Source organism: Magnolia sinica, chromosome 12 (assembly GCF_029962835.1).
Source record: "Magnolia sinica isolate HGM2019 chromosome 12, MsV1, whole genome shotgun sequence".
In the NCBI taxonomy this organism is placed as follows: domain Eukaryota; kingdom Viridiplantae; phylum Streptophyta; class Magnoliopsida; order Magnoliales; family Magnoliaceae; genus Magnolia; species Magnolia sinica.
The window spans coordinates 83,575,306-83,590,185 of NC_080584.1; the positions used below are offsets into that span (position 1 = coordinate 83,575,306).

At 41.9% G+C, this 14,880-nt stretch overlaps 1 protein-coding gene across 1 annotated transcript; it reads left to right on the forward strand.

Annotated features, from left to right (window-relative positions):
* The first annotated feature begins 12,415 nt into the window (after nt 1-12,415).
* On the forward strand, nt 12,416-14,617 carry LOC131221941 (uncharacterized). Its single transcript, XM_058217247.1, has one exon. The coding sequence runs from the start codon at nt 12,794-12,796 to the stop codon at nt 13,604-13,606; it is 813 nt and encodes a 270-aa protein (XP_058073230.1). The 5' UTR covers nt 12,416-12,793; the 3' UTR covers nt 13,607-14,617.
* Nucleotides 14,618-14,880: the final 263 nt, after the last annotated feature.

Here is a 14,880-nt window from a genome sequence, read left to right on the forward strand (position 1 = left end):
GGTCCGTATGCCATTTATAACAAAAACAAGTTTCGAGGGTAAAAAGGGAGTAGAAAATGACACCTTTAATTAATCGAGCAATAGTTTCGATCGATCAAAAGACCCTTCGATGAGATCGATAAAGTCCAGCATATAGGCATTTAGTTGTTGGACGTTTTTTGCCACCTTCGATTAATCTGGAGGTTCATTTTATCGATCAAACTCTCTTTCGATAGGATTGAAGGTCCTTCGATGGGATCAAGAAACTCTAGAATTTAGTTAGATAGTTACTAGATGTTTCTGGCTCCATTCGATTATTCGAGCCCTGAGCTTCAATCGATCAAGGGTTCAATCGAGACCCATTAACAACATGTTAACGGAATCGAAGATCCCTCGAAAATTGATGTTTTGAGTTGTTGAATTTACAACAGCTTTGCATATATTTTACCATAACTTATCATGTTCCATTATGGCTCTTAAGGCAATATGATGACCAATCAAAGTTTACCTATAAAAGTTATGATCATCTAGGGGCTACATTGTTGTGGATATAAGGTTAGGGTCATCAAGGCACATCAATTTACATGCTCTTCACTCCTTAATTCTTCAAGTCTTCACATGTCTTTGGTTTTCAGTTTCCAAGAGCTCAACTGACTCACTAACACACCAATGCACATGATTGACAAAATAGGTTAGCAAATTAGTGCACTAACATCCATACCACGTCCTACATCAGTTCCCTCTACTTAAAAAGAAGTTATCCTCGAGTTATCCAACGGACTTGACTATTGATACTAATAAAAGTTTACCGCAATGAAATTCCATGACATCTTCATGCCCTTGGGAGGATCTACGACATAGGTGACAGTCTTCTTATTCCTTTACCTTTTCTATATCTCAGGTGGAGACCTCTTCTTGCATAGGTGAACTAGTAAATTATAACTAATTGTAAACATATTTTGGCTCCGATGTTTATTAACCTTTTCATTGGCATTAAACTCTTATAACTTTTTTCAGACATTGGTATGTATTGTTGTGATTTACCCTACCATTTTTTTTACTGGAACATTCATAATTGATAACTTAGGTATAAGGATCAGGTCAAGTGTATGTTTGGGAATACGATTATACACAACCTCGAATGGGGACTTTTTGATGGATTGATTTTGCATGTTATTGAAAGTGAGCTCCACCTTAGCAAGTGCAATATCCCGCAGGAGGAAAATCATTGGGAAGTTTATCGAGTATAATTCCTTCAGAATCATGCAATACTGGTTTCAACTTTTCTGGGATGTCAATAGGTTGTACTTCTTTTTTCTTTTATAAGCAATGTATTAATCTCCCCTATTTCCTTTTTTTTTTTTTTTTTTTTTTTACGAAATTTAGCATGGATATGAAAGATCACCCCTCCACTTTAGAAGTCTTAGGTTAGTTTTCCATGCTCATAGGGATGATGGTAATATTTCTACCATCTTTAATAAATATAGGTATGTTATCTCGGCCTCCATGTGTAGCATCAACATTATACTGCCATGATCGATCAAGCAACATGTGGCGAGCCTCAATATCGACTATGTCACATGTTACTTCGTACTATAATATTTACTATTGAAGAATAAAATATGACATTGTTTCGTTACCTTTGTTTCACAGACCTCCTCAATCCATTCAATTGTGTATGAAGAGATGTATTTTTATGTCTTCAGTTGCCGCTTTTCCATCATTGTTTTCGAAACGAGATTCTTATTGCTCCTGATATCGATATCACATTACAAATTTTTTGATTTACAGTGCATATCGTTCGAAAGATGTTGTGCCGTTGCAGATCTATCTTCATATTTAGTATGTATAACAACTTTCTCATGATCAGAGTGGTGATATGTGATTTACCATTATCAGGTGGTGGCATGCGATTCATCACTAGTGTCGCACAATAAATATGATGATCGCAAGTTCCATTGCTGATCTCATGTTACTCATTATTATGAACACGGGTTTGACCTAGGGCTTTTGTCATGCGGTTGATTGTTGCCTGCAGTGCTTGCAGGTCTCACAAATTCTCCCGATGCACCGCCTCAAATGACGCCACTATCAAAAGATAAACTCTTGGAGCACTGTCCATAGGATTATTGCCCAAACCTTAGTTAGATGTCATAAAGCCAAGGGAAAGCCTCACTCTGATACCAATTGATGCATGGTAGAGTATAATAAGATAATGAGAAAGATCACCATCTTTCAAGAGTAACTAAAAATCTTGAATCTACAAGAAAAAAGAGATAAAAATCAAATAATTTTTTTATTATAATGTTTATAAATATATATTTTTTCTCAATTACATTATTAATAAGGAAAAAATAAATCTAAATTCATAATTACAAAAAATAGGAAAAAAATAATCTTAATAAATTCCTAATTTTAACAAAACTTTTCAAATAAATTAGAGAAATCCTAGCATGATCACAAGTAATTTTTTAAAAAGATGAAAATCTAAAACTCTAAAAATAAAAAAAATACTAATAAAATTGGAATTATTAAAAATAATAATTTTTTTCTTAAAATTCTGATTTTGAAATGGAAGCATGTCTTTTTATTTTATTTTATTTTATTTTATTTGTTGAAAAATGGACTGATGCTACCTACTATGTGGGTTGGTTGACCTCAAATGATCCATTACAATAAAGATTGATAAGTTGTATATTCTGTAACGATACCCGAATTAAAAGTTACGGTCGATTTACAGCAATTTCTTCCTATTCGAATTAAATTTCATTGAATGGATGTGTTTGCGGCCAGTTATGTTATGCCTTACTGATGTAAAGTGGGTCATGGACACTTTCACGTCCAAGATGGATCAAAGAAGGCTCGATCAGAGGCAGAAATCATTAAGACCGTTAGAACTATAAAATAGACATATCTCGTAAACCAGAATGAGTTACTTGACGTACCATATATGATTTTGGGGTAGGATGAGCTACTTTAGCCAACCAATCCGGATATGTCGGATTGCCCTTGACGAATTTGCGAGATTCCATCAAATCGACGGTCAAAGTGCATGTATATTTTCGTTTTTATTATAAATAATAAGTTTTAGTTTGATTATAACCCTTCATCCGTTGGGCTTTAGGAGAATAATGTGGTTAAGCCACATACAAAACTTACTATAAAAAGTAAAATTACTATTTATAGTAAGTTACGAATTTATAGGAGTTTTAGTTTTAGTTTGCTTCTGATTTCTCTTATATTGCTTGGTATCCCTATTTAAAGGGTTGTAAACTCGTTTATTTCAATTAATCAATTAAAATTTAAATTTATTATAATTTATTTTTATTTTTTACTTTCTTTCTGTAAGACCTGTGTCCGAGCCTGTACTGTTCCGTAGGCTTCTGCGGCCCTTTCGGTCGAATTCTAGCAACCCTCGACCTATATCCGACGTTTACGCGCGATCCTAAGCCGAGTCCCGCATATCAGAGTTGACTCGACTCGAAACTTGTACCCCTATGACTACACCATCTCTGCCGTTCCAATGCCGTGACTCACGCATCGATCCGATACTCAGGCTAGGTGATGTGGGCCCGCGTTTATTCTGAAGAAACGTCACGTGTTGCGAATTCCGAGAGAATCTCTACAACATGTCCCATCAATCAATCAATCAATCAAGTCAAATACACACCATACCTCAAGTACAAGCAACCTATCCCTTTCCCTTTCCCAAAGTCAACTCTCTCTCTCCACCCATCCCTCTTTCACCCAAATTTCAACCAAGCCCATACCCTAACCACCCTTTCCTTACAACACCCATCCCATATCATCCCATCACTTCTCTCCCCCTCATTTTCTCAAACACTCTCCCAAACAACAAATTCCAACGTCCAAGTACTTCCAAGAGTAATCCAAGTGTGACCCACTTTCCCACCCTCTTATCTCCCATCTCAACCATTCATTTTCCATCAACCTCCATTAAAATTGAAGGTAAGAAGCATATAAGTCTAATGAGTTAAAGAAGGAGGCCAATAGGTGGATGATCCACTATCGATTTTTAATTTAATGGGCCACTTGTGATGAGACCCAATTTAATTTATGTGCTGTAATCATATGAGGGCCTCATAGTGGCGGGGTCCCTCCACTACACCGATCTCTCTCCCCCTCTCTCTTTCTCATTTTCTTTTAGTGATGTTGATGATGAGTGTGTGGCCCACTTATGACGTATATATTATATCCATATCATCCGTTTTAGGATGCATGGACCCCACCGTGATGAATGGATTGGATCCACACCGTCCATTTAAGGACCATGTATAAGTGGGGCCACCTCCATACATATATGTGGTTGGTGGGCCACGAGTACGTGGACCCTACCTTGATGAAAGTATTTACATCCATACCTTGGACGTCTAGCAGTCACTGCTACTGGACTGTGTAAGGGAAATCACAAGCAGCCATATATATCAAATAATAATAATAAATAAATAAATAAATAAATAAATAAATCAATCAATCAATAAATAAAGAAGAGGAGTTAATATTTAAGTAATATACATATAATATATTCTCATACAGGGCTAGCATGTGAGGTGGGCCACACTTGAATTCATGCGTTAAATCAGCACCGTCAAGAGCGTCCAGACTCTGGACAGTGGCCCTTTTTACATTTCATGAATATTATGTATATTATAATATAATATATTATATTATATTACATGATATGATATTTTATTATATTGTATTATATAGTATATTAATATATACAGCATGAGAGAGAGGGAAGTGGGGTGGCCCATGTACGTGGGACCTACCTTTATGATTTGTTGTATATCCCAGCCGTCCAGCAAATCTGGACGGTGGGTACCCACCTTGATGTTGATCCACACTATCCACCTCAGGACGTGGGGCCCACCGTGATGTAATGGTGGTTGCTGGACCTGCCTTCTTTAAAAATAATAATAATAATATATTATAATAATACAACATGTATAAATGGTGGGCCCTATGTGGGACCCACCAGATATATCTGTTTCATCCATCCATCCATCCTCACAGTCCAGAGGATTGGACGGTGGGAACTCACCTTTGATACGTGGGGTCCACTCGATGTATGCATTGTATACCATCCATCCATTTCGACGTGGCCCCCTCGAGGCATGTGAGATCTACACTGTCCAGCCATGTGGACGGTGGATCCCACCACGATGTATTGTCATATCCAAATCGTCCATCCACGTGTGGATTCCACATGTGTGTATGGGTCTGTTCATAAGGTAGGTTTTATATCCTACATCTTCCATCTATTGTGGACCCACTCCACACGTGCTGTACGTGTAGAGATGGGCCACATTGATGTATGCACTCTATCATCCTCACTGTCCAGTGGTCTAGACGGTGGGACCACTTTTAATGTATATGATGTATACTCACTGTCCAAATGTTTTTGGACTGTGGGGATTCACCAGATGCATGTGCTGGCAGCACGTGGCCCACCATAATGTAAGTGTTTTATCTACACAGCCCACCCATGTGGCCTACCTTGGTGTATGTATTTTAAATCCACGCCGTTCATCTATTCCATCTAGCCGTCCATCGGGATGTTTTGCTGGGTGGGGCCCTCTTTGATGTATGTGATGTAAATCCAACCATCCGTCCATCCTTTGGACGGTGAGGCCCACCACATGATGTATGTGTTTTCAGCCTCGCCGTCCATCTGAATTCTGGGCAGGCAGGGCCGACCTTGAGGTATGTGATGTATTCACACTGTCCATTAGGCTGGACGTGGGCCTACCATACTGTACGTATTTTATCCAGGCCGTCTATCCCTGGACGTGGACCCCACCATGATGTATGTGTTATGTACACACCATTCAGCCATTTTCTGGATCATGGGCCGCCCTTAGGCCCATGTGATACGGCCCGTTGATGTGGCCTACTTGATGTTTATGAGGGCCATTAGTGCAGCCCATCATGATGTATTTTTGGCCCAAGTGCGGGGCCCACCAGTTTGTATTTTTGGCCCATGTGATGGGGTCTACCTATTGTGTATTTGAAGCCCATGGGTTGTGACCCATTGTGATGTATCGAGGCCCATGGGCACGGCTTGATGTGATGTATTTATGACGCATATGATGAGGCCCATTGAGATGTATTTTCGACCCATGTGACACGACCCATGTGATGTGTATTGGCTCATATGATGTGGCCCATTGTGATTTATTTGAGGCCCATGGGATATAGCCCATTGTGATGTATTAGCGGCCCATTAGTGCGTCCCATTGATGCAGCCCACTTGATGTGTATTGGGCCCATGTGTAGGGCCCACCTATGATGTATATTAGGCCCATGTGTAGGGCCCACATGTTATGTATTTGAGGACCATGGGTTATGGCCCATGGTGATGTATATAGGGCCCGTGTATTCGGCCTATCGTGATGTATATTAGGCCCTTGAGTGAGGCCCATCGTGATGTACATTAGGCCATTGTGTGAGGCCATGGTCCCACGATACATTTGGCTCTATGTGGGCTACTCCTTGGGAGCAATGTTGGTTAAATGTCCGCATTGATGAGCGATAATGGTTGAATGTCCACATTGTGACATTCTCTTAGGCCTTGTTAAACTTATTCTCGCCGATTCTGATTATCGAGACCGATTCAGATTGTCGATACTGATTTCGATTGTCGAGGCCGATTATCAAGACCGATTTCGATTGTTGAGGCCGATTATTGAGGCCGATTCCGATTGTCGAGGCCGATTATTGAGGCCGATTTCGATTTCGATTATCGAGGCCGATTCCGATTGTCGAGGCTGATTCCGATTATGATTGTCGAGGCCGATTCCGATTGTTAAAGTCGATTCCGATTCCAATTGTTGGGACTAATTCTGATTGTTGAGGCTAATTCCGATTGTTGAGGCCGATTGTCGAGGTCAATTATCGAAGCCGATTTCGATTATCGAGGCCAATTGTCGAGACCCATGTGATGTATATGTGGCCCGTGTTTCAGGCCTAATGTGATGTGACTCGTATTTGAGGCCCATTGGATTTGCATTTAGCTTGTGTTTAAGGCCTAATGTAATGAATATGAGGTCTATGTGATGAGGCCTATTGTGATGCATTTGAGGGCCAGACGATGAAGCCCATTGTGATGTATATTAGGCCCATGTGAGAGGCCCATCGTGATGTGTATTAATCTCTTGTGTAAGGTTCATGGTGTTGTATATTAGGCCCTTGTGAGAGGCCATGAGTCCACTATATGTTAGGCTCTATGTGGGCCATTTCTTGGGGGTAATGTTGGTTAAATGTCCACATTGTCAAGGTCGATTGTTGATGTCGGTTATTAATACTGATTATGAGTATGTGACAGCATAACATCATGATACATACCCATACGCATCATCTCCATGTTTGTTATGAGATGTGGTTAACCATTGCATATGTCATTGGGTAGGTTGTTATGAGACTCCCTGGTAGGCGGAGGTTATCTCGCATGAGTGCACAATATGCGTAGGATTGATGCATGACTAGACTGTATGACTCATGCATCTTGCATTGTGCGTTGTGACTACCGTACGCTCTAGTGATATCAGGGTCATAGCCTTCACAGGCATATCGTAGATGGCTAGATGGGACACCGAAAATGTTTGGTTATAGCATACGGGCGCCATAAATGTCTCTGGGTGAAAATTTCTAAACTTCCATGGCAAGGAGACGCCCCAACGTCGAGACCAAGTGGATATATATGAGCGCATGAGGGCTGAATACCAGGAAGCCGCGTCTCCCACTGTGTCATGATCGGTTGGGAGGCGGTGTGACCTTATCCGCCTGAGAGCAGGGGGCATTGCTAGGCTGAGTTTGACCAACTCGTGAATGGGTCTGCTATTGACGTGCCGGGTAGATATTGGCTGACTATTGGCCAGGCGGATGGTGAGGTCTCTTCCACTTACATGGTCGCGTGTGAGTGGGCGGCAATTTGCATGTAGAGTGTACTAGACCCCGGTGATGATCCTAGAGAGAAACCGTACTGATATATGGACTTATCGAGTAGGAGTTGCACATTCGTTCATTCACTATCCACTCGGATTGATGGTGCGTAACTAATTGTTGTGTATCTTCGTAATGGTAAGGATTTTGGTTAGGCGCGCGACTAACCTAAAATCAGAAGTTTACTATATTAAGTCTGGCTATCCAAATTTAGGTATGTGACTGGTTTGGATAGAAGTCCTTTGTGATGGACCCCATAGCTTACGATACTACGTACTATCATCCCGACTTCACTTCAACTTGGTCATTTCATTTGCACCGCATATTGCATTGTATCATCAGCATTTGATATTTGGCTTACTGTTATCGCATTACATAACTGATCTACATTGCTTCATCAGTATATGATATTGTTTTTATTATATTATTGCATTGCATAACTTGGATAAGGCTGATGGTATTTATGGGCCTATCAACATGTTTTCACATTACTCTGATATCGTATAATTTGAGATCTTGCCAGTATTTCTGATATTGTGTGATTATGGGCTTATCAGTATTTCCGCTTACTCTGATTACTCTGATATTGCTTACTTGATACTTACCTTGTGCACACACTTTCACCACCCACTAAGCTTTTTATAAGCTCATGCACGATAGATGCGTGCAAGTGATGTTAGGTTGCAACAACATTGAGCTTGGAGCATGCAGCGGACCTCTGTAGCTTTGATTTTGTCATATGTATTTTCCTTTCAGTACTGTATTCAAATGTATATTAGTGGATATGTGATGATGATATTGCTTTTGTGATTTGGGTAAACTTGTGGTTTTGCTTATTACGAGTTAAATGTAAGTTGAAAAATCTTCCTTGTAGAATTTTAGGATTGGAATTTGGCATATAGACGCTGGGAGCCGGGAATGGGGTACTACGGAGGCTGTCGGCATCGAATTCGGCGATCAAGAATTTTGTGAGCCCGGTTTCCGAGTTTAGGGCGTGACACTTTCCTCGTACATTCGAGAACTCTCAGTGAAGAGTTCAAAGAAGCTTCATGGATTCAGAGTAGTTATCCTTGAGGAAGATGGTGATCGACCTCATCATGTTCATCCCTGCGTCACTTACTTGAGACAGTACGTCCGATGGATATAATCCACTTACATTTGGCCTTCTTTTGGTCTCACTATGCTGTGAATGTATTTGTTTAAGGTTCTGCATCACTTACCAAGTCCTATCCAACCAGCCGTTAAAGAGTAGATGTGCTTCTCTTATTTATTTAAACACGGGATCAATTGGGTCCCACATGAATGAAAATTTTCTCCAAAAATCTCCCACATACAGTAGTTCTAGGCTGGCTAACTAGGGCCCCACCTTGATGTATGTGCCTTACATCCATGCCATCTATCAGTTTTAAAAGCTTATTTTAGAGAATGATCTAAAAAAAAAAGAAGCACGTCGAAATCTTAGGTGGACCACACCACAAGAAACGTTAGGGATTGAATATTCGCTATTAAAAATTTCTTGAGGGGCCACCGGAATGTTCATTTGCCATCAAACCCATTGATTGATTAGGTCACAAAGATATGATGGATGAAGGGATCATACAAATATCATCTTTATCAAAAACTTTTGAAATCCGAAAACAGATGGAGAGCATAGATTTAAAGCACATAGATCAAGGTGGGCCCCACAGTTAGGATCCACCGAGCCCGCCCCTGGTAAATGGTAATTCTAACCTTTCACTTTCTGGCCTACACATAAACCGAGAAGAGAAATTCTGCAATGGTCTGCCATTAAAACGAGATGAGACCGAAAGTTAGTTTCCAGGATCTTGTAGTCTCGATATTCATGCATCTGATCCATCCATGGTGGGCCCCAAAGTACAATGGTCTGGATCATTGACCACACTTGCAAAAAAGTGAAAACCTGAGGATACTATGCGGCCGAGGATCACATAACTTCTCCATCCATTGTTTGCATTTAAAACAGCAACACTCTCACGTGAAAAAAGAGGATTGCCTGGTGACCGACTAGTCCGGATCCTTCGTTGCAATGTAGCTTGGCCACGTCACGTAATCACCAGTGACGTCAGATGATGTCATCTATCATGACTTGGCCCAATCACAAAAATCCTTCTCCTAGCATACAGAGGATTGAGATTCATGACCGAACGAGGAGGATGGAGATTGGTTAGGTGATGTGCCATTGTCACCCATGGCATGTTTGAAAGTTGTTTGAATCTTGACGGCTAACACGGTATGATAAAACTCGGGGAGATAAATTTGCTCACACGTTACTACGAAAGATGGGTGATTCAAAACATGTTTGAAAGTTGTTTAGTTAATCATTTCTAGTAGAATTGTCCACTTCAAGTGGATTCATTTAAGTAATGGATTGCCTATGGCCTAAGCATAGAGAAATTCTTATGGCCAAGGCTGCGTAGGATCCACAAAAATGCCCATGATAAATTCACTTCATGCATAAAAGACCACAATAAGATAGGATTTTAAAAACTCAAAGGGTTCCAAAACTCACATGGCATACCACACAAAATACTAAGGATTGAATGACTGGGATGACTAGTTTTGTACTATGATGATATTTGTTACTAGAGCTGTAAACAAGTCGAGTTAGCTCAGCCAACTCGCTTAATTCAACTCGCAAAAGCTTGGCTCGTCTTGGCTCGAAATTGGATTAAGACCGAGTCGGGTTGGTTTTTGGAGCTTGAAAAAATTTTAAACTGAGCTTGAGCTTGCCCAAGCTTGACTCGATTCAGACCGAATTAGCTCGGTGACTCGATTGTTTTGATATGAATGTTGCTTACTGAGTGTTTGATAAAATGACTCAACAAGGTGTTGGTGATGAAGGAATGGATACGTCAGTTGTTTGATCTTGATGCTGCTTGCTTGGGTGTTTGTTTTTGATGCTGATATCTAGGTGTTTGATGAAATACTTGTAAAATATTATTACTGTTTTACATTAGGTGAGAATTTGAAAATGCATTTGGCCTGTTTGAGAAAATGCTGAACATGCTCCAACTGACTTGATTTACTAAGATTTAGCAAGACCAGCTTGAGAATTGAGTTGAGTCGAATTTGAGCTGGGGTTAGCTACTGGTCAAGTGGAGCCAATCCATTAACCTTATAAACAGTTGGTTTGAAATATAAACAACAGAGTCAGTTCGAGAAAAGTTTCAACCGTGGATATTTTTCTTCTCGCTATTTCGTTGGTGTGGCTCAACTGAGTTTTGGATCTTCTTGGTTTTTAAAATCCTCTGCTGAGACTTTCAAAAAAGACGGACGGAGTGGATTTATCACGGACATCTTTGTGTCCCACGTAGCTTCTGCCATCAGATATATCAGTGTACCCGGGTCAGTGGCAAGTCGCTTCCATCAATTCGGATCCATGATAACCCATTATTCCCCCGGGCATGGAGATATTGCTGTGCTCCGGTACTCGTAAGCTGTGCACCGGTGTAAACTTTAAGGGGGCAATAGAAGTTTTGTATCAGAATAATATTTCTCCCGACAGTTTATCTAAGTGGTAATAACCATATGAACGGTTTGGATGGCATATAAACATCATTGTCAGTTTCAGAAAGGTTTCAACGGTGGAAGTTTCCGTTCCCACTGTCTCGTTTGGTGTGGGCCACCTGAGTTTTGGATCTTCCTGAATTTTAAATTTCTGTCCTATTATTATCTTGGAAAACTGATGGACGGACTGGATTTGTCACGATCATCTCTATTGGCCCACAGGCAATCCTTGTCATGACACAATGTCCAACGCATGTGTCGCCGCTATTGAGCTCACATGCTGAGTATTCCGTTGATCAGAACCGTCCATGTTGTGGAATTTTTGCCATACGGACTGAGATGAACGGATAATTGCAACCGACACCGTTATCTGTCAACGAGTTTTCTACAAAGAAGAATATTCAGTAGTTTACATTCAGCTCTAAAAGTCAAAGGTTAGGATGTAGTATCTAGATCATGGTCGGTTCATATCACTGGCCCATTTCAGAATGTGGGCCCGGTGGGGGCGACGCACGCTGGATTGTAAGTCGCAACTCAGGTAAAACGAACTGCTTGAGCCGGACGTTTGATAAACCAACACGCGTGTGAGCCCTGACCATATCCACGCACAAGAGCGTGTGCTATATGACACACGTATGTGATATCCAGGCTTGACATTAGTAAGACACAGTTTTGGATCATCTGGGCCATACGAAACAAACCGAGCCGAAACGGACGGCTAAAACAAATTCTCTAGATATATATGTTTTTTCACATACTGTGGCCGATTGCATGAGTTAAATGGTCTGAATTTTAGGAAGGAACATCTAAACAGCATGTCCCATCTGATGGAAAGCTCGGATCTGGGATAATTATGAGATATTGGCACGTGTGCTTGCAAGGGTACGTGTGGGCTCAAAGCGCGTGTGGGCATGTCAAACCTCCACTTTATAAATATAGTCTCTTCTCTGACTCTTCTCTCTCAACAACAGCTCCAATCCCATCACAGCTCCAAATCTCCCAAAAAGACCGTCGTTTTCCGACCAAATACTCACCGGAAAATTCCAAAAGGCCGTCATTTCCAGGCGAAAAGAGTTTCGCCAGAAAAACCCATCTCTCTAACATCCCCATCTCCCGTCCTCAAATCTCTGCCGTTGAAAACCCACCATTCCTAAATCTCCATCGAGCTTTTTCAAATCTCGGCCGGAAAATCACCCAAAAGCCGTCATTTCCCGGCAAAAGAACCTCGCTGGAAAAACCCATCATGCCATTCCAAGCCCAATCTCAGAAGACGAGAAAAACCCTAGCATCTGAGCTTCTGTAGTCCCAAATCCAGACGCAAATGGGAAGCTGTTGTAGCAAGCAGAAAAAGAAGCCGACTCCACCTCCGCATCCCCATTTCCCGGCGAAACCTCCCGTGTCAGAATCTGACCCACAGCTCGAAGATAACCTGAGCAGAGCTCCTCCCCCACCTCCACCTCCTCCTATTGAAGAGGAGACGGTAAAGGAAGTGCTTCCGGAGACATCAAAACCCTCCATTCCGAAGTTCGAAGAAGAAGATGAGAACGAGAAAAAAGCTCCGATCGTGATTAACGGCTGCGATGAAATCTCTGAAATCTCCGATCTCTGTAGCTTGAGCGAGAGCGTTTCCACAACAACGATGACAGAGAAGAAAGGCGAGGATGGAGACGACGGAGAGGTCGAAATGCGGCGGGTAGAGAACAGATCTCCGGCCAAGTTCCAACGGAAAAGGTCAGTTCCCGGCGACTTTACCGGCAGACGAGATCGGGGTGGGAAGTCTCCGGCGAGGAGATCAGAACCGTCTCCGGGGCGGAGGACGCCGGGGAGGGAACAGACGAACCGGGCTCGGATTCCTGCCGGGAACCATGGGTTCCGGCGAGATGTAGGGGAGAATTCCGGCAGAAGATCGAGGTCTCCCGCTACGAGGGCGGAACGGAATGCGGCGGCGAGGCGGGATCTCGGCAGGAGCCCGTCTGCGAGAAAGACCGGGCGGTCGCCAGCGAGGATTCCGGCGGGGTTGGCGGATGAAGGTGGCCGGAGACCGGCGGAGAGGAAGGAGGATGGCGGTGTTCCTCCGGCGAACGAATCGCTCGAAAATCCTCTGGTTTCTTTGGAGTGTTTCATCTTTCTGTAAGTTTCCTTCTGCTGGTGGCCCACCTTCGCTGGGGCCCACATGGATGCATGTTCAGCTGATAAAGACCGTTCATCTGATGAGCTGTGTTCTTGATGGACGGGTCATATCAAAATCATGAGGCTGATGGGACAACAGCGACTGCTGGCTTTGTGTGTGTTTTCAACCGTCCATTAAGCCCGCTATAATCGGGCCGTATATGGTTGCCAGCTGCTGTGAAAAACTGTACGATTGCCCGTCCACTAGTGGGCCCCACCTCACCAGACGATCCGATTATCTGTTTATACGGCCAGGTGGTCCCATTCCGGTTTTGACAGTGTTGCAGTTCAAGCGCGAAGAATCCCAGATAGACGGAAATGAAGATAAGAAGAAGGCTGGTAGTCGCGGGACCACTGGAAATTGTGGTCCGCGAAATCCAGACCGCACATTCCGAGGTGAATTTCCCGGCAATTTTGATTGACCGGAGGTTGTCTCCATACGGGGGAAAGAAAAGTGTAATTTCCAATGCTTTCAGTAAATGTGGTACGATCTAGACCGTAGATTTGTAGCATTTATTGAGATGGCTAGAATCATCCGATCTATGTGACTTTTTTTTTATTGTGGTCCCCTGAAATGTGTCCTCATCTAGCGGACAGTCGGGATGGATGGATGGATTGGACGGTTAAAATTTGTGGGTGCAGAGCAGTGGACCATTTTTTACCATTTTCTTTTAAGACGGTGCGGTTGGGAGTAGGCCGAGATTTTTGTCTTGTAGTGGGGTTGTTGCTGGGATTGGGAATGTAGCCGTTATGTCTGTAAAAAAGAAAAAAGGATAAAGAAAAGTAAAAAAAAAAAAAGGGTGAGTGGGAGAAGGTATGGAAAAAAGAGATATTTTACTATTATTTTTTGACCTTTTTTTCACTGTGGGTGATGTGGCATGTATTTTCCTCGTGATCAGTGATTGCGGATCTGTTTTCGTGATCCTGTTTTTCTTTCTCCGTGAATCTGATGGGCTTGCTTTTAGGAAAACTTTAATACTCTGTCAGAGTATGGTGATGATACACCGGCACTTAAAAAATTACTTTGTAACTGCACATGTTGTATGTAAGTAGTACGGTATCATGAACCAAAACTTAAGCTTATTGATTGTTGGATTAGTGGACATTCATTGGACAGTTAAGGGCATGTTTTATTTTCTACAGTAAATATAAATGCAATGCAAATGGTTTATAATTATTTTCTTTGGTAATAACCGCATTGTTCATGATATGTATGTGGATTATTCGCATGGTCCATCT